Source organism: Coturnix japonica, chromosome 15 (assembly GCF_054131305.1).
Source record: "Coturnix japonica strain WE chromosome 15, WE-NBRP24, whole genome shotgun sequence".
Taxonomy (NCBI): Eukaryota; Metazoa; Chordata; class Aves; order Galliformes; family Phasianidae; genus Coturnix; species Coturnix japonica.
The window spans coordinates 10,283,144-10,306,662 of record NC_140677.1 but is presented as its reverse complement, the minus strand read 5'-3'; the positions used below and the strand labels follow the sequence as shown (position 1 = coordinate 10,306,662).

Sequence of the window (23,519 nt, the reverse complement as noted above, 5' to 3'; positions counted from 1 at the left end):
GGCAAATCAGTTGGTAAAACACCTTGATGTTGTCTTTGAATGCAAACACCAGGTTTTAGAAGCATTATCATTACTATCTACTTGCCAGTTGCTGAAAAAAAAGATTATATAACCAACTATCTGTGCCAAGATTGCTTTGGAGTTGAGAAATGCTGTACTCCACTGCCAAGAATCTCACAGACTCAACAGAACCCACCAGGAGCCCCTGTTCTACATGGGAACTTGTGTTTATTTTAACATGCAAGTAAATTGGGTGAAAAATGGCTCTGTTTTATTTCTTTGTTTGTTTGTTACTGATGTGGGTTCCCAATGGGTGGTCTGTATGGAGGGGAACCTTTTGAAGAAAGCTTGAAAGGAATCTGTGCCTGTCCCCCAAGACATCAGTCAACAGCACCGAGGGAGCTACTGATGCTCCAGCTTTCATCTCTTTTTCTTAGCAGTGCCTCATCTAGTGTTAGCAGGGAAGAATTATGCCTGTCTTCCCTGAGATGAATTGATTTGGTTGTTTTCTGAAGCATAAAAATATTCCAGGCACACGCATGGGTGTTCAATGTCACTGGCAGCTGATGTGCCTGCAGTGCACTGGGCAAGAGCTGGGTCATGGGCTCACAGTGCTGTTGAGAGGGGAACAATCAGAAGAGCTGTGCAAACTCTTAGGCAGGGCAAATGAAACCATCTTTAAGCAAATAGAAGAGCAAGAAATGAATGGCCTTTGTTAAGATAAAAATGGGCCCGCTTTCTAGTTAAACAAGCTGTCATTTAGGACTTGATAGCATGTGCATGTTGGAGGGCCAACTCGCATGCCAGCAGTACAATGGAATATGTGGGCAGGAAACTGCAGCGTTGTCTCTTTAACTGAAATACCTGACATTTTGAATTGGTGCCCCAAGCTGTTTCAAGGCATTCAGAGATGGAAATTGGATCAGAAAATAGAGGAAAGTGGACTTTCATTCATTTTTCCAGCTGGAACTTAATAAAGTTTGTACCCTTTCTTGGATTTTATGGTGCTAAAGCATCAGAATAAATAAGTACAAAAATGGATGGATGGATAGATATAAACAGATGATCAATAGATAGGGATAGATAGATATAGCTAAGGATAGATAGATAGATAGATAGATAGATAGATAGATAGATAGATAGATAGATAGATAGATAGATAGATAGACAGAGAGTTGTTTTAAAACTTAATTTAAAATAGCAGGAAGATTTTCCTTGGCTGCTGCAGACATCCTCCTCATCCAGTGAGTATGGAACGCTAGCTACCATTAATGGCATCTGAAGTCATATGTGGAGAGCAGAACAGAGCTTTCCACTATTCTTAGAAGGTCAGTGACGTATAGGCAGAATGAAACAGTGAGAACCTAGATTAACTTCAGCAAAGTCCATGGAATTTCTCTGCAGTAACTGAGGGCTATTACTGGTTTTATGTCACCCCAGAATAAGTCTTTGAGGACTACCTCTGTTGTTAAATATGCACATCCCTTCTGTACTCCACAAAATGATCCAATCCATGGAAGAGAGAAATCTCAGTGCAATCTCGCAAGGATAACAGATTGAAATTATTATAAGGCCTTAAATAAAACCAATGATTACCTGATTAAAAAACAAACAAACAACATAGGATATGCCTCACTTGTTTCCTATGTGACACTCATACAGTGATTTTCATCCCATGGGAAAAGTGATGAGATACGAATGGCTTCACCCATCACCAAAGGAAACTCTTTTGCAGTGGAACTCAACAGCTGCTCAACCATCCATGACGGCCTTGTGCAGCAGTTTCAAGTCACGGTGGAGAAGGATGTGCCCTTCAGCTGACTTTGGCTTTAGTGTTTCTGAGAGCTGGCTGGGGAGGTCACAACACAGAAGGGGCTGAGGGAGAAAGTTCAGGATGGTGGAGTCTGGGCTTTGTGGAAAATGAGATGGGCTCAGCATTCCTCTTCCATGGGCCTTCACCTACACTGCAGCATCATTTGTGCTTGCAGGGGTGACAAAGCAGTGCAGGGATCCCAGCCCACCATCCCTCCCTGCCTTACACAGCACCCAGGCTATGCTTGTGTCTCTAGCTTGGCCACAGCATCTGCTGTTTGTAAGTGCAGCCTGGGAAGAGCTTATTATTTTGCAACATAAACACTCAGATGGCTTTTTTTCAGCATGTTTTCATGAGCAGCATGAAGTTCCAGGAACACTTTTAAGAAAGTGCAATTCAGAGCCAAATTCAGCAACAGCATAAGGAATGGGCAAGTCTTCCAGAGCCAGGAGAACCACGTCTGTATCCATTAGAGATGAATTGAATCTTAACATTGGCAGAAACAGTTTGCCTTGTTGGACAGAGTTAATGACTGCTCTGATATGTACCAGGTCATTTTGTTTGTCATCTTTAGAGCACAGAAAAGATTTTAAATGGCTTCAGCAAGACGACTGGTTCTTTGCTGCCCAGCAATAAGGCACAAATAATTTTAGTATAGAAAATTGCCTGTTTCTTTTTTCTTTTTTTTTTTCTAACCAAGACAACAAACAATATAACTCTGTGTGTGCACTATTCTAAAAATATCTCAGCTCTGCAAATGTGTCTCTGATGTGGGCGGAGAAGGCTTTCAGTTTGCTGCACTCTTTGTGTGAGACAAGTGCATAAAGACTATCCAGCAAATGCTGAAAGAAAAATGATTTTTCTGATCTTGAGGAGGAAAAAGGAAGATTCTGGACTTGTGTATTCAAGGCAAGCCTCCCCTCTGATGCAGATGGGGGGGGCAAATGCTCGATGTATAAAACACTGAGGGTGGAGATAGACTGCTGGGTGCCATAGCTAATGGCTTTATAATCTGGCTATTGTCATGAGAAACATCGCATATTCACTGTATCTATCTAGGTGGTACAAAAGAAGGCATACTGAGGGCTGCTCAGACAGAGAAGAACAGACAAGGTTTTCCAGCAATAATCATGTGCTGTGATATATTTCAGATCCTCAAATCAGATAAAGATGGAAGTAGTGGTTAGGGTGAGCCTTCTCCTTTGAGTTCCCAGTGCTTCTCAGCTGTCTCTATCCTGCCCTTCTCAACTGCATACAAAATGAAGAGTGCGGACATACAGAGGGCAGGCACTGTTGAGTGAATCAGATTTGGTTTAAGACAAGAGGCAACGGCCTCAAGTTGTGCCAGGGGAGATTTGGGTTGGATATTAGAAAAAAAAATGACCCAGAAAGAGTTACAAGGCACTGGCACAGGCTGCCCAGGGAGTGGAGTCACCATCCCTGGAGGTGTTCAAGAAATGTATGGATGCAGCACTAAGAAACATGGTTTAGTAGCCATTATGGTGGTAATTTGAGAGCTGGACATGATCTCAGTGGTCCAACCTGAATGATTCTATAATCCTATTGTTGGGGAATGGAAAAAGGCAGTTGGAAAGAAAAAGCATAATAGGTTCCCTTGCTGTGATAAGGGTGCTTTCAGGGCAGGGAAGCTGCTTTGTTGATCAAGACTCTTTCTGATGGAATCAGAGGTGTTTCCTGTGTATATTTGTCCTGCAAGTAGAACATTTGCTTTACATGTTCCTGAGGATAAAAGAACAGTCTGCTGACTTTCCCAGATGTTGATTGTCCTGCTTTGAAGCTCATTCCTGTTTCTTTCATTGTTTGTGAGCCTGGATGGTGCATTACATGTACTGCTTGTTGGACGAATAATTGAATGCTGGGGACTCTGAAATCTAATATATTTAATTAATGAGCATTGCTCACTTGATGAAAAAGATGTGTACTTGATTCATTATAAACCAAGTATAGTTTGTTCAGGAGTGAATTGTTCTGACAACTTGGAGTGTTTACTTGTTCATTATTTTCTTTCATTAAACCTCAAAAAAAAACACCCGAGCAGAAAGTGAAGGCTTCACACATTTGTTATGTACACCCATTATTAGTGTCATCTTGTTTATCATATCACCCACATTCTCCATCTATGTCTCCCATCTCCTCCTCTGCAAAAATACGCTGCCTTATACTCTTGGATTGGAATTAGTTCTTATGGTTAGATCTTGCAGTACCTGGGACCAAGGTCTTTGATGATGCCCTACAGCACAGGGAGCTGTACACGTGCAACAAAAAGCAGTTCTCGTTCATCCAAGTTTAAATAGATCCCATAAATACAGGCATCAGCTGTAATGCCTCGTGACACCACTTAATTGGCTGCTGCACTGACTTCCCAGACTAAAACACTCCTGAAAACTTTGTCTGCTTGGCTTTAAAGGTGAGCAAAACATCATGCTGTATCACTGCCCATCCCACCTCCGCTCTGGGGAAGAAACCCAAGGCTCTGAGGAACAAAGCAAATCTTTCACAGTGTTCATAAAGGCATAATACTCCTGTAAATACCTCCTCCAAAAGCTGTATAGACATTTATTTTAAGTGGACTTGGCAGACTCCAGCTGTAGGTCTCACCAGTAAGCTTATTGATCAAAGAGGTAGAGAGAAAAAGAGGGTCCTTCAGCCTGAGCTTAGCACAGGATCCTGCAGAAATCCTCCCCTCACTGCTGCTCGTTGTGTTGCAATGTGCTGGAGCAGCAAGACCACCTTTCTGACCTCCCACGGCCCCTTTGGGAGTGGAATCACATCCATGCTCCAGCTTATTAAACCAGAGGCTGCTGCAGCAAGCTTTGCAAATGGCCCCTTCTGACATCATTAAGAAGCATCCTTTTGGTGTGGGATTCTGCTCTGTGGGAGCAGCTCCTCAGCTGGAGGTTTTTAACATGACAGGTCTTACATTTAGCTGCCCCTGTATCCACGCTCCATTGTTACCACAACTCCAAATGTATTTATGCCCAGGGAGCAGTAAACCTGGAGAGCCTGAACTTCTCACAGCCCTCTCAGTGGTTGTCCCACTTCAAATTCTTGGAGTTAAGATCATGGTATTGTTTGAGTTGGAAGGGACCCTTAAAGGCCATCTGGTCCAACCCCCTGCAATGAACAGGGACACCCACAGCTCCCAACAGGTGCTCAGAGCCCATCCAGCCTGACCTTGGCTGTCTGCAGGGATGGGGCACCACCACCTCTCTGGGCAGCCCGTGCCTGTTCCTCACCACCCTTATTATAAAAAAAATTCTTCCTTGTATCCAGTCTAAATCTAAATCTACTCTCTTTTAGTTTGTCCCACCCCAACAGTTAGGTACCTAAAGAGAAAAAAAAACAAGCATAGTTTGATGGACTCCTCCAAACACATGAATAGTCAAGATCCAGGCTCTGCTTAGAGAGTTACTGCTCCCCAGGCAGCTTTCTCATGTCCTCTCTCTCTGTTTTATGGCTTTCTCACAATAAATAGCAAGCAAAGGCTGAAAAAACAACATAGACCATAATTTCTGCTCTCCCATGACTATGAGCTTTAAGGAACATCACTGACATCAGAAAATTTACAGCAGCGTAGCTGAAGTCAGCATTTTACTCTGCACTTTTCATGTCACCTCATCTTCAATGGCAAAATGCCCCAGCTGGAGCTTTGAGGAATGGCTCACAGCACACCTGAGTGCACACGGTTGGGCAGAGCCTTTGCTGGGAGGGTCTGGTGCTAGAAGGAGAAAGAAACACAGATGGCCCGGGGCTTGTATAAAAGCCAGAGTACAAAATTCTGCTCAGGTGTGATGGAGCGGAGAGCCTGGAGGGATTTTCTCATCATGGCTCAGCATGATTTGCTGATGATTTGAATCTCCCTACTTTTCCAGAGGGAATGCAGTGCGATGCTAAGACAAAAGTTGTCAAAGCTCCTCGTTTGTTCTTCCCCCTTTTTTCTCAGCAGAGGAGCTGTTCAGCAGCTTCCCCCTTGTTTTCATGCCAGATGAGGATGCAGCTCTCTTTAAGGAGAGGTTCCTTTATGCAGGCAGAGTGATACCTATACAATAATAATTCAATCCCCAGAGCCCTCACACTATTAAGTATTCCATTGCTGAACCCTCAGCTTTGTCTTCCTGCACAGGCAGTCAGCATTATTCTACCCAGAGAGGTGTGTAACATTGGAGAATCCATGGCCATAGGTGGAATCATGCTCAGAGGTCATGCTCTCGGATAGGGTTGACTGATCATAAGTCATCATGGCTCTACAGTGGTAGAGCTGCAGTCTGAACAAACTCATACAGAAAATAGTTTGTGCATAGTGGGCCAGATCTCTCCAGCCTTTATTCAGGATTTGGTTTCAGCAATGTCTGTTATTTAGCAGTGATGCATTCAGTTGCAAATGGAGGCTCAGGCCTTTTAATCCTAGATGTCAATTGTAAAAAGGAAGTTGTACATTCTCTTTTTAAAGGTTTGCATCTAGTAAAGGGTGCCCACAACTATCTTAGTACCCAGAACCTGAAACAGTCAATAACTGAGGCATTGCATGCATATGAAGCACACAAGATGGCAACAATGCCAAATAGCTGAGAGCTACTCAACAGGTAATGAAAACCATATGACATGAAGACACGCATGGGCAATCACAGCTCTTTACAGATGTACATGACAAGAAGTCTCATGGCAAAGGCATTGTCTTGTTGAAACCAGTGCACTCAAGAGGAGAGATGTGATAGGAACTCACAGGGCTGTGACTCGTGGCTGTTGCCTCACATAGGCTTGGCTATGGTTGGTTCCTATGCCCAAGCCAGTCCTCTCCTCCTGTACCAAGTATCCTGCCACAGGTACTGTGGGACTGCTATATCAGCTTCTTTCCAAGCAAAACTCAAAGCAGATAGCTTCACATCAAGGATGAACCTGATTTTTCACTCTTTATAGCTCCAGAGGCAAAAGATAAGAGAAAAACAGGTCAATACCCATGACTTTGTCAACATTCAGTTGTGCAGATGGCTTTCATTTAATAGAATAGATCGTAGCTCCTTTCCCTGAAACTGGGAGATTGAAACTTTCAATAAACTCATTCTCTGGTGGAAGAAGTTTGGTTTCCTGGAGAGGAAACCTGCCATCTGGCAGTACTGGTACAAAGTACTGCTGCAAAGATTTGCATGGTGGTTTTATACCACAAACGCAGATTAACTGCTCCCCAAGCACCACTGTGTGCCATGAGTGAGGGACAGTAGCTTAGCAGATAAAAGCACAGGTTCATTAAGTAATCAATAAAATTACCATAAACCTGAAGAAATGCAGTGGTGTGTTCATCATAGCTGAGACACAGGCATTTCTTGGCTTTCTGAGACAAGAAATTCATAGATACCTCTCTGTTATGGGCAGCATCATTGTTCTGTAGTAGGACCAACCTATCCAAAAATAGGGCAAAGCCTCACAGCCCATATACAGACCTGGGTCACAAGGATAATGCTATTTCTGCTTGCTCAGCTGTCTTACACAGACTGTGCAGAAAGAGATACAAGAAGCAAGTGCAGAGCTCTGCTAAGAGAACAGGTTCCTCCCTCTGGACTGCTCAACTCCTATCAGCCTGTTAAATCTGCAGTTGAGATATTAAGCTGAAGACACATTTGAGCTCCACAGAGTGAGATGAGTGAAAGTATGTAGAGGTTGAGAAAAAAGTAAATAAATCCACTAGCCCCACGCATGGCTTTGTTCCTGTAGATCATTTCAACTTGTATTTTAATTGGCTCTTCGATTTGTTTCTGATCACTGATCCATGGGAGATGCTTACAGTATCTTACTGTGGCAGAAACTGGAGTGTGTGCATGGAAAGCAGCACCAGCAATTTATTATTTGTGATTGATCAGGATGACATCTCTGAGTTGGTTGGGCAGACAACATGGCTGATTGTCATACTCACTGCCTTGAGTCCCAGGGAGACCACTCGGAAGCAAGGAAATAAGCAAGTCTGGAGTTCAGGCTTTCTTTGATGCTGTGGCTTTGACAAGCCATTGCCCTTTGTGTCTTTGAATCTCTCCCTGCAGTCTGGGAAGAGCAGAGAAGCCTCAGGGAGGCACACAGGAGGGGATGCTGTTTGGCACTCCATCAATATGGAAGTGGTTTGCATAGCATTCCCCCCTTCACAGTTTTGCTTAATAACATGCATGGAATAGAAACAAACAGGGAATTGCTTTTAAGGAAGAATCCTATCCCTGATAGATACCATCATATGTTTGGTCCAGTACACGTACAGAATGCTTCCCCAAGGTGGATTCCATAAGGGATGTGGTTTAGTGGGGAAACACTGGTGGTAGGTGGACAGTTGGACTACACGATCTTGGAGGTCTTTTCCAATCTTGGTGATTCTATGACTGATTTCAAGCCTTTGTGAGCTCAGAATTGCCTGGGATTGTGCTCATGGATCTGCTGAGTCCACCTCTGCCAGGGATATCACTGTTTCCATAGCAACTGTTCATCTCCCATTTTTGTCAATCCTTTCCCTTTGATTAGACAAGATAATTCCCAGATACAGAGTGAGCTAGCAGCACCCAGGTGCAGCACAGTTTGCATGAGTGCTTGTTCAGAAGGAGCATGCCACCTGATGTATCCCCACTACAGGCTGCTGCCTCCCCACCACTTGCCCTCTGCTGAATGCTCCTCAGCTCAGTGATGTTTTGATAAAGCCTTTCTTGACTGCAACCACTGCTTCACATCACTCAGTTGCATGTTTTCCTTTCCCCCTCCAGTTGGTCATGGGCAGAGTGAGGGAGATCGGATGGTTGTCTCAGATTTCCACGTCTTCATCAGGGACAGCTTGCAGCACATTGATCTCATGAAGAAGGATCACCCAGGGCTGCCCATCCTCATCCTGGGTCACTCCATGGTAAGCATCATCCCCACCCCTCCTTGCAGGGTACAATTGATTAGTCAGCATACCTTACCACACAAGATCTGCCTCCAGTACAGACTCTCTACCTGATCGTGGCCCTAATTAGTGCCCATTCACAACAATGGACCTGCTTTTTTAGTAGGTCAGTTCAATAACACGGAGAACTCAATAAATCCTACCACCCCCCTCCTGTAGCATTGGGCTTCTCCTTTCATTTTACTCAGTAACCAGGAGGGTAAGCCTTCCAAAGCTTTGTGAGCAGCCAGGGGATGAAACACGAAAGCACCGCATAGCCTCATTCTGTTAAACAACCTTACAGGGAAACGTACCAAGGATTAGGACTGCAAAAACAAAGGCAATGATTTGGTGAACAGATCTGAAGTCTGGTTCTGACAGCACGGGCCAAATCCCTTTATTCAAGCGAGCAATATTCCCATTGATGTCATTGATCTTCTCCCCCTGCCTTCCCAGAGGAGAGAAAAATGAATAAGTGCTTTGGGATTCAGCCCATGCTCAGATAAACGATTGTTCTTGCATAAGAACGCATGGCATGCTCTGAAGTGCTGCCGCGCTCCGAAGCAGCTTTAACAAGGAGCTAATTTCCCAGCCAGGTCTTTCAGATGCTTCTCACTACTGCTCCATTTAACAAACCCCTGCTTCTCTGGCAGCAGGGAAGGTCACCAAAGATTTCCCTTGGCAACTAATCCTCCACAGACTTCCCCCAGCAAGCCAGCCAAGGGCCTGCATCCCCCAGCCCTCCTTCTGTCCTCAGGCTGAGCCTGGACACAGTGATGTGCAGGGTGCATGGAGTCAGGCTGAGCTGGAAGGGTTGGTGACATGGACAAGAGGAGTATTTAACTCCCAGTAATGAGTGAGGATTTCCACATGCTGGGTAGTTCAGCAGAAATTGTTTGCTTTTTAAAACTAAACCCTTCCAGTAACAGGATTACTGTATAAGTGAGATGTTGTGATCTGCATTGAGCCGTGTTGTTTTGCATTGCAGGGGGGAGCCATCTCCATCCTGACAGCCAGCGAGAGACCCAGTGACTTTTCAGGCATGCTGCTAATCTCTCCTCTGGTGGTTGCCAGCCCAGAAGTTGCCACCCCCATCAAGGTAAGAGCCAATCCCCAGTGCACCCAGTCATCTCTTCCATCGAAATAAACCTATTGAGACCTCCAGCCTTTCCCCCTTAGGACAAAGAAAATGGTTTCCTACTAAAAGAGGTATGGATACAGGGTAGACTTTTCCCCCTACAATAAAGGTAGTGAGGTACAGGCTGCCCAGAGAGATGGTGGAAGCCTCATCCCTGGAGACAGCCAAGATCAGGCTGGATGGGCTCTGAGCACCTGATGGAGCTGTAGGTGTCCCTGTTCATTGCAGGGGAGTTGGACCACATGGCCTTTAAGGGTCCCTTCCAACTCAAATGATTCTATGAGAACACCAAACCCACTGGAATAGGTACCACCTGAATGTCAGTCAGTATGTTGCTTTGTGGAGTGCCTCTCCCACAGCTGCACCCACTATTTGGAAGGTAAGAAAATCCTGAACTCATCCAGGAAAGCTTATTTAAATAGGAGTCAGAGAGCAGTGCACTACAGGAGGTGGCAGCAGACTGTGCCATAGTCACACACCCTGCAACAGCCCACGCAGCCCCGGCCATCCCCTTCCTCTCAGTTTTCTCCCTGACTCATACAAAGTCTGGTACAGTTGCAACACAGGCTGCTGGGAATGTCAGTCTGGGGTTATTTTCAACATTTGAGAGATGACTGATTTCTAAACAAAACTAGAGCTCTTGAGTACCAGGAATACACAAGCCTGAATGGCTTCCAGCTAGAGCATCACTGCCCCAAGAGCAGCATCTCGACTCAGCACCATTGCTGATCCTCATGCAGCATCTCCTTTTGTTAGCATTTAGGCTTTACCTCCCCCAGTCCATATCTAACATCCTGGGCTATTTCTGAACCCAGCTTGCACTGCCTGCTCTGCTCTCCCCCAGGGAGGCAGCCAACCCCGAGCTCTCCCCTCCTTTCTGGATGCTTAAAAGAATAAACAACTCTAAAAAGAAACTGTAAGCAAAGGGAAGGTCCCGCTAAGGCAGCGCTAATGAGAACAGCTCATTCCCACAGACCTCATCCCTTTAACCTTTCTCCTTAGACTCTTCTCCTAGGGCTAGCTTGTCATTTTAATCTACTTCTGAACTATTTCTCCTCTTTTTTTTCCTGAGAAAAATGAAACATCTTGCCTCAGCTTTCAGTATAATCCTGTCACACCTTTCGCTGTACCTAAGCCACCTACTGACCCCACAAAAGAAGATTACAAGCCCCAAGGGTGGCTTTTAATCATCTTGCTCTTCCATAGAAGGAAATGCATTGAGACCTCCAGCCTTAAAATGCCAAACCCTGCTGAGAGCTGCACCACCTGGATGCCAGTCAGTGTTTTCCTCTTGAGCGACTCCCCACAGGAGGAAAATACAGCTCTAAAAGGAAGAAAAGCTTTCTATTCAGTTTGCTAGATGCTAAATCCTTTCCTGAAATAAGGACTAACCAGCTCTATTGAAACTAGTATTGTTGCAGTTTGGTTTCTTGCAGGTAAGTAGCAGATAGATAGATGTCAATACAGGAAATCTTAATCTCTAACTAAGGCATTGCAAGGTTGTTTATGGAGTCACATTCCTAAGGAGTATATCAGGCACAATAATACAAGTTCACAACACATCCTTTTCTCTCTTAGATCTATTGCTGCTGCTCAAAACTGATAAAAATGTTATTATTTCTGAAATATCTCTGCTCTGTCAAATCTATTCAAAGTTATTCCTGGAGCTGGAAAGATATTTGCAAGAGGAAGGAGTGAAAGCAAGCAGAGTATTCCTGCAAAAGTTGCCACTTCCCAAAAAAGCTGAGCTGGAAACACTTGAGTGTTTTTTCCCCTCTCTTAGAGCCAAGGGACACAGCATTGGTGCCAGTGCCCCAAGGCACAAAAGCTTCGATTTTCCCCTGGAACTGGTGTGAATTCCAGGCCGTGAGCCATTTCCTGAGGTCCACTGCATTCAGCCCATTGCTGGGGCAGTTTCCAGCTGAGCAAGAATTTACCTTGGCTACACAAACGAGAGCTCAGAGCAGCAACACAATTCATCCAGTGCCCTGTGACTCCTGATAGAAACACCTACCTACTTGTTACAAACCCAGCAAGGAGAGCAGGATCCCGCTGCTCTCTCTGGACCAAACTTGGCTCTGAACCTTCTGAACTTCAAAGGATGCAAAGAGACAGGAATCACGTGCTGACAAAGAGCAGTGTGAGAATAAGAAAGCGTGTCCCACTGAATTTCTGCTGCTGAGTGCTGTGAAATAGAGTGGGCAGCACATTCTCATAGGAAATAATAGTCCCTAACCCCAGCATATGCCTTACAGAATCAGTGCACAAAAATGGCTCTTCACTTTTCAAGTTCTCCATTTGGCCTCTCGCTGAGGTATAGAGACATCATACCTGGCATATCCTCAATCATAAACCATCTCACATTCCTGATATCCTGACATCCCTTTACCCACTGCTCTCAGCCTGATACCAATAGCTTATCAGTGTTTCTTCCAGAGATTTTTTGGCTCAGCCAAACCAGCCTGGCTAGCACATGCAGCTCACACATCACCCATTTGACAACCCAGCTCACTTGTCAGTGAGCTGAACTAAAAAGTGCTCATTCAAGCAGTTGGTCAAGAAGAGATCTTGAAAGAGAAGAAAGCACATAGAGGTGTATGGGGACAGAGATTGCTTTGTTCAAAATAAACATGTCTAGACCGCAAAGCATCCATGCAGTTAAACCAATGCAGAACTCACAAAGTCAGCTCTGAGTTGCACTTCCAGGCAAGAGGTAATGTTCAACATTCCATTTCAATCTTATCCCAAGATGATTATCATAGACATGCAAGATCTGAAATCCTAATGCTGTTCAGACACCTGCACTGAGCAGCTCAAATAGCTGATGATCTAAAGTGTTATCCTCAGCCCAGCCAATATCCCCAGCAATGAACTCTTGGTCATTTGGGAGCAGTTACCTCAAGAACCAACAGAGACATAAACTCTTCATATATCAAACACAGCCTGCCCTTCAATAGCATGGCTTTTAATTAAGTCCAGCATGTCACAGGCTGCATCACATCGCTCATAATCATTGAAGGCTCAGGGGAACCTTTTGTCTCTTTGATTATAACATAAAACTTGAGTTTTCCACTGGATTCTACTTTGCCTTGTGATGGGGGTGGGATGACAGTTAGACTCTGTGACCTTAGTGATCTTTTCCAACCTTAATTATTCTATGAATCCAAAAAGGGAGGGCGCACTGCCTGCAGATCTGAGACCCTCCAGAAGTCAGAGTCCTTCCCCAATGAGTCTTTTATACCAGAAGGTTCTGTGTGTAAATAAGAGTTCCTGTGCACACAGGAAATACACATACGTGGACACATTTAACGTGCTATCAACAGAGCCCAGGGCTTCTCTTACACAGCTGAAGATCAGAAATGACTGCGCTGACACCACTCACCTGGGCTGGAAGTGCTTGGGAACAGATCCTGCTGCATTTCTGTAGCTGTTTGGCAGAACTCCAGATACGTGCAGAAGCTTCAGGAACTTTCCAAAGCACGTCCCAGAGGTCATCTGCAGGCTATGGAGATAAGCACGTATCATTAGAACAAAGAAATGGACACACTGAATCTGACAAAAGCACACAGGTCATCACTATCAAACACACGACTTCTGTAGTCTAAGAGTGCATCAATTTACTTTCTCCTAAAGCTGAATTTTAAAGTAAGGAAAGCCCTCCCTCCCACCCCCCATTTTACATGTGGTCTTGGACCTCATTACCTCTGGCCTTGATAAAAACATGCAGACTTTGTGGCTGATATTCTAAACAGATCTTGGGAGAGCATCAGCCAACCTCTCATGGTTTTCCTCCTCACTCACCAATCATTAGGCACAGGAACTCACCCCAGCACTTAACTCAGGCTCCAATATTAGGGCAGCCTAATTGCCTAAGTTTGACACAGAAGTTCGGAGGCAGGCACATACAAACCACTATTCAGATCTCAGAGGTGTTCTGAGGTTGCTTCTTTTAGCCTCCAAAGACTGCAAAGAAAACCTACAACAATTACATTTCCAAATTAAATACCTCAGCTAAGGATCTGCAGTTACTTTATGTATATCTGGGTCACTGTAAGTGGCTTAGAGAAGCAAAACTGCTGCAGTATTGTGAGCACAAAGTCCTTGCCTAGAATTCATCCAGATGAACGCCTCAAACCATCACATCATGTTAACACAAAAGAAAACCTCATTCTTACTCACTGTACTTGCACCTCTGTGGATGTATTTTTAATGGGTTAGCTCAGCAGAGGTTACTTTTGTTCACATAGTGCCATTTTAACATGGTTTAGAGGTCACAGTGGGGATGAGTTCATGGTTGGACCTGATGATCTTAACAGTCTTTTCTAGCCTTAATGATCCTATGAAGTGACATCTGTGTAAGAACAGGCAGCAGCAGATATAGATGCTTTAAACCCAAGAAAAAAGAAAAAAATAGAGATCACAACTCAATAAAGAAACCACTTACCCCTTTCCAAGGATCAGGGCTCACCAAACACTACCAGGAAGGCGATCCCCAAGTAAAGGTGCTTCCTTTGTGGCTGCCAGCCCTTAAATGAGATTAGGGAGCACTGTACCCAGAATCCAGCCCTTCCAGTCAACACAGATCAACTGCTTCCACCTGTGCTCCCAGGGCTGGCTACACCCCTTCACCAGGTGCTCAATCACTGGTTCAGACCCTGATCTAACAGTTCCCATAAACCCGTTAGAAGTCATATCCAGCCCAAAGCACAGGTGCTCAGCTCTGCTATGAGTCTTTACTGCTTGTCACACTGGATGACTTTGACTGCAACCTTGTGTTATTCCTCTAATATCATAATTTCTCTGTCATGTATCATCTGTGATCCAAAATGTCAGAGTGCTTTAGTAGTGATTAAATCTAAGCAGAAACAGGGAACATAGGTGACAGCTCACCTGCAGGTATTGGCTGAAGGCACTGAGAGGCTGTAACAACCAACATACATTAACAGCACAGTTTCTGACTCAAGTGGTGATCACTTAATTAAAGACAGATACCAAAGATCAGAGCAGAAGCGTGGTACCAACGTGCTTGTAGTGCTATTCAAATGAAAGATGCTACCCTTTCATCTGCCAGCGGTTTCAGGGCCTGGGCTGCTGAATGCTTTTGTGTTTCCTTCCCAGGAGACAAGTGAGCAATAGATTCCTTAGCCAACGCATGCACATTTTGTTGGTGTTTATTTGCAGGTTCCCCTGAGGATCTGCTTATCAGAAAGAGGGCAGGCTTAGGCAGCTCCTGTAAATGGATGGAGTGTGCACCGCAGCCTGCAGTCAGAGCTGGGGCAGCAGGACAGAGCAGTAAGAACCAGAAAGAAACAGCTCCATGGGGAATGGAAACAGCTTTTTCCTCTCAAGGAGCCTCACTGATGCCTCTTTGGAAATTAACTTGAGAGTGAGAAAAAGGGGTGATGAAGTTGCAGTGTGGTGGACTGAGAGCTGACACGTCAGACCTGCACACCCACCCAGTCCCAGGAGCAGTTTAGACATTCACTTCAAGGGAAATGTTTTAAATATAGCACAGATCTCTCTCCTGTGTCAGCTGACATTCCTCAACTGTTTAACTTCAGCGCTGATTCCCACCAGCTCAGGGTTGGGTGCTCTATATCCCTCTTGACCTGACCAGCTCTTTAACTACTTGTTTTCCTCTCCCACAGGTTTTTGCAGCTAAAGTACTCAACCTTGTGCTTCCAAACTTGTCTCTGGGATCAATAGATCCAAATGCAATTTCCCGGAACAAGAAGGAGGTGAGAACCTTAATGCCACTTAAAGTTACTCCATGGTCAGTCTCCTATTGCAGTCCTCTCCTTTCTCTTAAAAATAACTTAAAAAAAAAAATAAGGCATTTTGCTAAATCACGAGGGCTAGATCCATGCCCTTTTGCACAGAGCAGAATATGTGGCTCACTGTGGGAAAGCAAGCCTTGGTCCCTGCGTACCTCCTGCACCCATGGCTAATCTGGGTGTCCCTTCTGCAACCACCACCACTCCTCACAACCAGCTCATGCAGGCTGCAAACGCTACTGAAGGCTGCATTTCCAAACCTGCTCTTTGCCATGCAAAACTCCAGTGCCGGAGGTCAGTATTCCTGCCTACACATCAGGATGGCATTGTGCTGAATGCATTCAGACAGATGAAAGAAGCATGCTTGCCCTAAAGACCTTGCTACATGGTCTCCTGGATTGCACTCTCACTCTGCCACAGCCTTTCCAAAACAAATCAAGTATTCTTTCTGTGCCTGGGAATAATACTGAAGTGAGCTGCAATTGAAGCAGCTATTGTAACGACCTAATTCCAGCTCCACTGCCAATGTGAATGGAGTGGTTCCAGGATCTTCTCTCAGTGTCACCGTAGCTTGAGACTCTTCACCCATTCATACTCCCTCCTAGCAATCACCACTGCAGCCCATTCATGCCACCATTGGCACAGCCAGGTGTCCTTGCAACTGCTGCCACAGAAAGTCTGAATGGAGAACACAGCACACAAGGATATCTTAAAAGCAGGAGGGTTCACTGCCATAGCAGGCTGTTCCATGCATGTTCCAAATGCAGTCACTTCTCCTGCTGTTCATGCAATGCTAGAATTGTCTGCCCAGTGCAGGGTCATTACACAGCACTGTGTGTCACAGCTGCTCTTCAAGGATGGCAGTTTTAAGCACACCTGCTTCCAAACAGCTGGACTTTCTGCTGGAAACTGCTGCACTGCAAAGCATGACAAAAGAAAAGTGCTGATGGGAGACAACCCGGTCATAACACGTTTAGAAAAGCTCCAGTGAACTTCCTTAATTTACCACACAATGTTGTCCAAATATTTCCCTATTCCATGGGAACAATTTATAATAAATGCTATCCCGTGTTGTTTTTTTTTTCCCCACCCAAATATTTGCTGCTGCTCCCACTGCTGTGTGATGCTCCAAGTCTCAACAGCTTCCTGCGTGTGTTGTTTTTCCTCTGCCCTTTCCCTTTCCGTGCAGGAAGGAAAAGCATTTCATGACACATGAGAACAGGTCTGCTTCTGCAGCACCTGCTCATAGTGGAGTGGTGCTCAGAAGACTCCCACTGCTGCCTGCCCACCTGCACACAAACTTGCCTCTGGCATAGCAGCAGTGGGCTGCACTCACCAAAGGCACCACAGCATCTCGTCCTCTGGCTGCCACTGGCACACACTCCACCCTCCCTTTGGACTCGTGTTGCACGGCCTCAAAGCACACAGTGTGCTGGAAACATCCATTATTTATATGTTAAACATATTCTTCTGCCCGGCCAACTTTTCATTCTCTGGAAATGTTTTTGGGATGTCATCCAAGAATGTCCTGATGAAGCTGCGTTCCCAGCAGGCTGTCCTCAGGATGTAGGCACTGCAGTGCAGGATGGCATTTGATGCTCATTTGATCTGTGTGCAATATCAAACGCAAGAGACACAAAAGAGAGCAAGGTGCAACCTGAAAGCCCCGCTTCTGCTTCCAAGCTGCATAACAGCATAACCCATAAAAGTCTCAAAATGAAACAGGACGAGTAAATCACCTTCACTGCAACAGCAAGCTCCTCAATCTGGTTTGTTTGCTTTTCTCCTTTTAAATTATTTATTTTGTGTTTATTAGCTTAAAGCTGTGGACAAAGCTTCTGCTTTGTACTCACGCTGTGCTCTGAGCATTAACTTTCTGATGAGGATTTTTGTTCGTTCACCAGCAACAGGATCCTCCTACTCACTGCTGATGGATCTCGGTTGGGATCAAGTTATTATTTTTTCCCCTTCCATCATCTATACAAAAACATTTGCTGACAGCTCAGTAGCTAAAAAAATTCCCTGTTCTTTAGGAAGAGAACAAGAGAAAGAAACCTATTAGGTCATTCTCCCAGCATGTATGGCACTGGGGATGCATAACGCACATGGATTCATTGACATTATTGTACTCCATGGGAAGGGAACTTCTGTCAGTCCACCCACCCACCCCTCCTCATTCTGCCTCTCCCTCAAGTACTTCAAATAAAAACAAAACAAATAATAAAACACCTCAAGGCTGTGCTGCCTTAGTGCAGCACCAACTCAGATGCAGGTTCAGCCGAAGCAAGAAGTAGCCAGTGCAACCCAATGGGTTTACTCAGAGTAGGGGACATAGGGACATGGTTTAGTAGTCAATATTGATGACTGATGGACAGTTGGACTGCAAGATGTTAGAGGTCTTTTCTAACCTTAACGATTCTGCGAATATGAAAATGCTGATGGAATTCAATGAAACAAGAAGGCAACGGGGAAAGATCTCTGCACCGTGTGCCTCCCTGCCAGCTCCATTTGCAGTGCTTCGTGCCCCAACGCATTTGAGATGCCAAGGAAGGAAATCAACTCCACACCCCTAGCGAATGAATGCCTGCAGTTGGGAAAGCCCCACCACATCGTGTCCTCCTCCCTTCCCGGTAACCTCACAGTGACCTCACCTTCCCGCAAAGCAAGAACTTGAACAGACCTCCACGTCTGCAAGGAGAGAAGAAGGCTGGTTTTGGCTAACCTATAAATAACCATCACTTCTATAAACATCTGCCAGGGCTGGGAGAAACTGGAGGCTGTGCCAGAGACCAACCCGTAATCAAAGCATTCTGGCAAATATTGAGATGGCAGTGGCTGTGTGGGCCGTCTCCACATACAGTATACAAATATTTACTGTAGATTTGCCTGCTGCAGTAACTACTCCTTCCTAGCAACTTTCTGCACCAGCTCTGGTGTATTTTTAGCCTCTCATGGTCTGGCTGAGCAAGTTGTTGACTTTTTCTCTTGCCTAATCCCTAATCCCATCCTTACATCTGCATCCTCTGTACCCAGAGCAGAGCATCAGTGTACGAGTGCTGTGCAGCACATGTGTCAGCTGCCTGCAGGTCATAGAATGGCTCAGGTTGGAGGGGAGCTTAAAGACCATCTCATTCAACCTGTGGGCTGGTTGCCTCAAACCAGCTCAGGCTGCCCAGGTCCCCATCCAGCCTAGCCTTAACTGCCTCCATGGATGGGGCACCTACAGCTCTGGGCAGCTGTGCCACTGCCTCACTGCCCTCTGAGTATAAAATTTCTTCCTCACTGTTAGTTAGGAAGAAATGGGCAGACATTATTTGCTGGCAGCCATAGTGAAGATGTTGGCCCTGACTGATGGCAGGAAGTCTTGATTGAGCAGGAAATGAGTGTGCAAGTCAAGGGAAGAGCCTCTTCACCACTTGCTATGTCCTTTTTGCATGAAATACTGTTAACCTGAAATCACCCCTCTTTCCTTGCCAGATGGAGTCCTACACTTCTGACCCACTGGTCTACCATGGTGGCATGAAGGTCTCCTTTGTCATCCAGCTGATGAATGCCATTACCAGAATCGAACGAGCTCTGCCCAAGCTGACTTTGCCCATCCTGGTGCTGCACGGCTCTTCTGACAAGCTCTGTGATATCAAAGGCTCCTATTTACTGATGGACACGGTGCAGAGCCAGGACAAAACGCTGAAGGTCAGCTTGCTTTCTCTGTTTTTAGGATGCAAGCAGAGGCTGCAGAACCAGTCACTGCAAAGGTCACAATGGGGGAATCAGGGCTGGTGCCTGGCAAACCAAGCAGGTTCCCAGCCATTCAGGGGAGGAAGGAATGCCTGGTGTTGGGCAGCAGGGTGCTCAGGTTGAGCAGAGCAGGGTCCATCAGCACAAAAGCTGGAACGCTACAGTAAACTTCTCTTTGAAGCAGAGTGTGCCAGAGCCAATGGCATCCCTTTGATGTGATAACCTGACACACAGAGAATCAAGGTTGGAAATACCACTAAGATCTGGTCCAACCACACCTGGGAGGAAAACCAGACAAGGCATGAGACCCAGGGGTGTTACCAAGAGGGGCTGAAGGCTGCTCTGCCCATGAAGGTGTTTGTTCAGTGCTAATCCCTGCTCTCTCCCTGTCTGCAGGTGTATGAGGAAGCCTACCATGCACTGCACAAAGAGCTGCCCGAGGTCACCACCTCCGTCTTCACAGAAATACTGACCTGGATCAGCCAGAAGGTTTCAGCAGCTGGAGAAACCAGCCAGACCTAAGAGCAATCCTTTCTGCAGCTCTTACTGGGGTTTTCTGGGAATAGAAGCTTTCTGTAATAGAATTCTCTCTGGAAAAGATCTAGCATGGAGGGACTCGTGGGATGTTTTGCCATGCACAGTGTAAGGGGTGGGGGGGGGAGAGGCAGAGGGTGGGTGTTACTCACTGGGGTAGGTGACCCTTGAGGAAGCACTGACAGCTGCGGGAGCGGCCCCCAAAGCCTTCCAGGTTGGGTAATTTTACTGAGATTCCCCTCACTCACGGAGCTTCCTCCATCACTTCCTCTTCTCTGCTTTGGCGGGGGTGTATTTATACTGCAATAATTTTTTGGTATGTTAAAGAAGCCAATATCTTCCACTTTGCAGTTTCGATTCCCTGTCCCCACCACCTGGTCCTTTCCCAGCCCTGGCAGAGGAGCAGACGAGCGTAGACTCAAACCCACGCAGTGCATTTGCAAACCAGGCTATTCCCAATGCCAAACCCCACGGCCTCTGCAAGATGAACTATTCTGTAAATAGTTGTAGGGGCTGATTTTTCCCTTCTTTCCTTTTTTTTTTCCTTCTTTTTTTTCCCCCCTCTTGGAATTAATCATTTGCGCTACTGAAACTGAAAAAGCAGAGTTATATAAGAATATAGTAATATAATATATGATGTATATAGAGGTGGCTGGGAGCAGGGGAAGAAATGGGAGGAGAGGCTAAAAAAGGTTAACTGTTCATTCTCTTGGCGAGGAATAATGTTGTCCTATCAGGATCCAGCCCTCTCACCATAACTTTACAGTCATAACATGTTGTTTCCCTCCATCAGTTGGAAAACGTCCTGAAAAAAAACCACTATAGAGGAGCACAGAGCATCTGGTGGGTGGGGATTAGCAGCGGGCATCTTCATGGTCCACTGCTCCAGCAGGAGACCCATGGCGTGACCCCAGATTGCAGCCAATCTCCTGCCCACCTCCTGCCTTGTACCTGCCTCTCTCCCTCTGCTTCTGCAAATGAAGGACACAGAGCCTCTCCTATAGGGACAAACCTCCTTATGCTGGGCTGGATCCTACCCATCATGGGGGTCTTACCCCTCACTTCTGCCCTTGGAGCCACTTCTGGAGAGATCCAGGAAAGGGACCTCAGTGCAATAGCAGGCAGAACCCATCAACACACTGGCATGCAGAATACACGGGTGCAGTTTGTGTCCTCACAATCGCCCCTACAGGCCCAAGTCAGGAAAGTTCTTTGATAGAGGTGAATGCAGGCACTTTTCCATTTGTGTTTTCCTGCCCTTAAAGGGAGGAACCAGCTGAAGTTCTCCCAGCACTGCCAACGTATGATTAAAACACCATTCCTGTGCCATCAGGTGCTCCCGCCCACCCCTGCTAAAACCTGCAGCGACTCTCGCACTGTTGCTTTGCTTCAAATTTGTTTTCCCAAGCAAGGTCCCTCCGTGCCAGATGCTGCTGGTAAAGACACAGCAGCACCATGGTGAGGATGAGGCTCCCCAGGAGCAGGAGCCACAGGGGTGTGATGCAGCAGTGACAGATGGCACAGAGGGTCAGAGCAAGACGATGACTTGAGGGTGGGATTTTCAAAAGCACTTTTCCCCAGGAAGTCAGGAGGAACGGATCAATGCCCCCCATTCTTTATGTCCCGAATTGACAAGCACTTTGCCAGGGAGCAGGAGGGTCAGAGCCCACTGCCTGCCCCAGGGTCTGTAGTCAGTGCCTTGCAGAGCATGTTTCGCCCATGACACATCTGCAGCTTGGAAGAAAGGAAAGGAAGGCAGTTATGTGCATCTGGGGAACTCTGTCCAGTGGTACTGGATACCCAAGGGAAGCTGTGATTGAAAATCAGGTTAGCAAGCAAATACGTACCTGCTGCTCTCTTACCCTGCACGTAAGCTACTTTATATTGACCCAGTTCAGTTTCCCCATGCCCTGGAGGAGCCCTTCCTTCACTGACCAGATTAGCAACGAGCAGAGCTGCTGCCAGGGGAAATGTAATTAAGCTGTTTCCCAGCAGCAGGTACCATATGCAGGGAGCACAGCCGGCCTTACGAATGTTGCTGTGCAGATACCAGTCTGCCTTGGAGAAGAGGTGGCATCCGTGACCGAGCAATAGCAATGCGCAACTGCCATCCGTGCCACCACCCATAGCACTGGGAGACCATTCCCCTCTGCCCACCACATTTTCCTCTTAGCCTGTTCTTTTTGTACCACTTACCTTCGCACACTGCCAGCACAGACCCTTGGAGATCACACTTATTTTTCCAAGTAATTTGTCTCTCGTTTTGTTGTGTCCCAGTTCAATAAAATACATTTATATATAGATATACATATATAAAAGCATATATACATACACATGTATTTTCAGTGGGAAACCATATACAAGTTTAGGATTCTTAAAGGAATACAATGTATATTGCAACTAATAATAAAGTTATGTTTTCTGAATGGGGTGTGTTTGAGGCCGTCATTTGCTATCACCATCCCTCTGGGGAGTGAGAAGGGAAAGGCAGGGAGATCTGAGAGATACTGAATCCAGGTTTGAGGCATTTGGGTGCCCTTGCTGTTGGGAAGGTGAGGCTCTCTGCCTATTTCCCCAGCCAGTGCTCAGGCCTCGTGCTGCCCTGAGCTGGCGCCTCCTCTCTAGAGCCTGGGGGTACAGAGGGGAGGCAAGACAGCCAGCACAGAAAACACTTGTGTCCCCTTGAAATACAACTCGGCTCCGGACCTGGAGACTGTTGTTTAACTGCATACATGATTGGAAAATGCCACAGAATGCCAGGAAACAAGGCCTGCCATCTCCTCCAGCATTGGGACAGAAGGAGCAGTCATCCTGGGAGGAGATGGACACAGCCCATGCCTTGAATGGCTTTGAATGCACCAAGCCCAATGAGAGACATCTCAACAGAAAAAGCATCCTGGACATTTAATCCAAAGAATTTCCAGTTCCTCAATGGGAGATTGAACTTGCCACCAACAAGCTTGTTTTAAAACTCTTGGTTATAGTTCAGTTTTACACCCAAGGAGGAGGAGGGTGGGATAAGTAGGAGAGAGCAGATTGCTGGCTCCCATTATGGAAGCAAGCTTAATAAAATTCATAGAAATATTGGTGGTTCTTGCGATGCTGTGCCAAGAATGTGTTAGAATAAAACCTTCTGAGCAGAAGGGAGAGATATAATGTCATCTTAGCCTTGATATGAAAGCTCAGCCTTCATCTCGGAAAGCATATCTCAAGGAATGGTAGTTAATGCATTTACTTGCCTTCCCTCTAGAGCAGGTCCCTGCACGGCCTCACACAATTCATCACTGCTGCAGCCTCGCACGAATGGTATTGGGATGACCCTGTGCTGCAGAGAAGCAATAGGATAAAAGAATAAAGAGGGAGGGATGTTTTCCTGCTGGGGTTTTAATGTCACCTCAGCACAACACAGACCAGCGTGGCTTCTTCCATAGGAAAGCTCCACCACGTTTCCCTGGCTTTCTTTATAAAATAAAAACCAAAGCAGAAATACCACCCTGAGCCCACAAACCAATGCGTCTGACCCTGCCACAGCACTCCTCCACCTCCCTCCTGCTCATGCACTGTGCCAAAGCGCAGCCTCCTGCCTCACCATACCAGCAAGAGAGCAGG

General features: G+C 46.0%; 1 protein-coding gene across 6 annotated transcripts in view; it reads left to right on the top strand.

Moving 5' to 3' along the window:
- Positions 1-22,336, top strand: part of MGLL (monoglyceride lipase) — an 84,721-nt gene extending 62,385 nt beyond the window's left edge. For all 6 annotated transcript variants that reach the window (XM_015875232.3, XM_032447285.2, XM_085516911.1 and 3 more), the window contains 5 exons: positions 8,569-8,705; positions 9,715-9,825; positions 15,513-15,602; positions 19,116-19,331; positions 19,773-22,336. In XM_015875232.3, coding sequence (XP_015730718.1) covers positions 8,569-8,705; positions 9,715-9,825; positions 15,513-15,602; positions 19,116-19,331; positions 19,773-19,898 — 680 coding nt within the window. In that variant the 3' untranslated portion in view covers positions 19,899-22,336. The remainder of the gene's footprint in view (positions 1-8,568; positions 8,706-9,714; positions 9,826-15,512; positions 15,603-19,115; positions 19,332-19,772) is intronic.
- Positions 22,337-23,519: the final 1,183 nt, after the last annotated feature.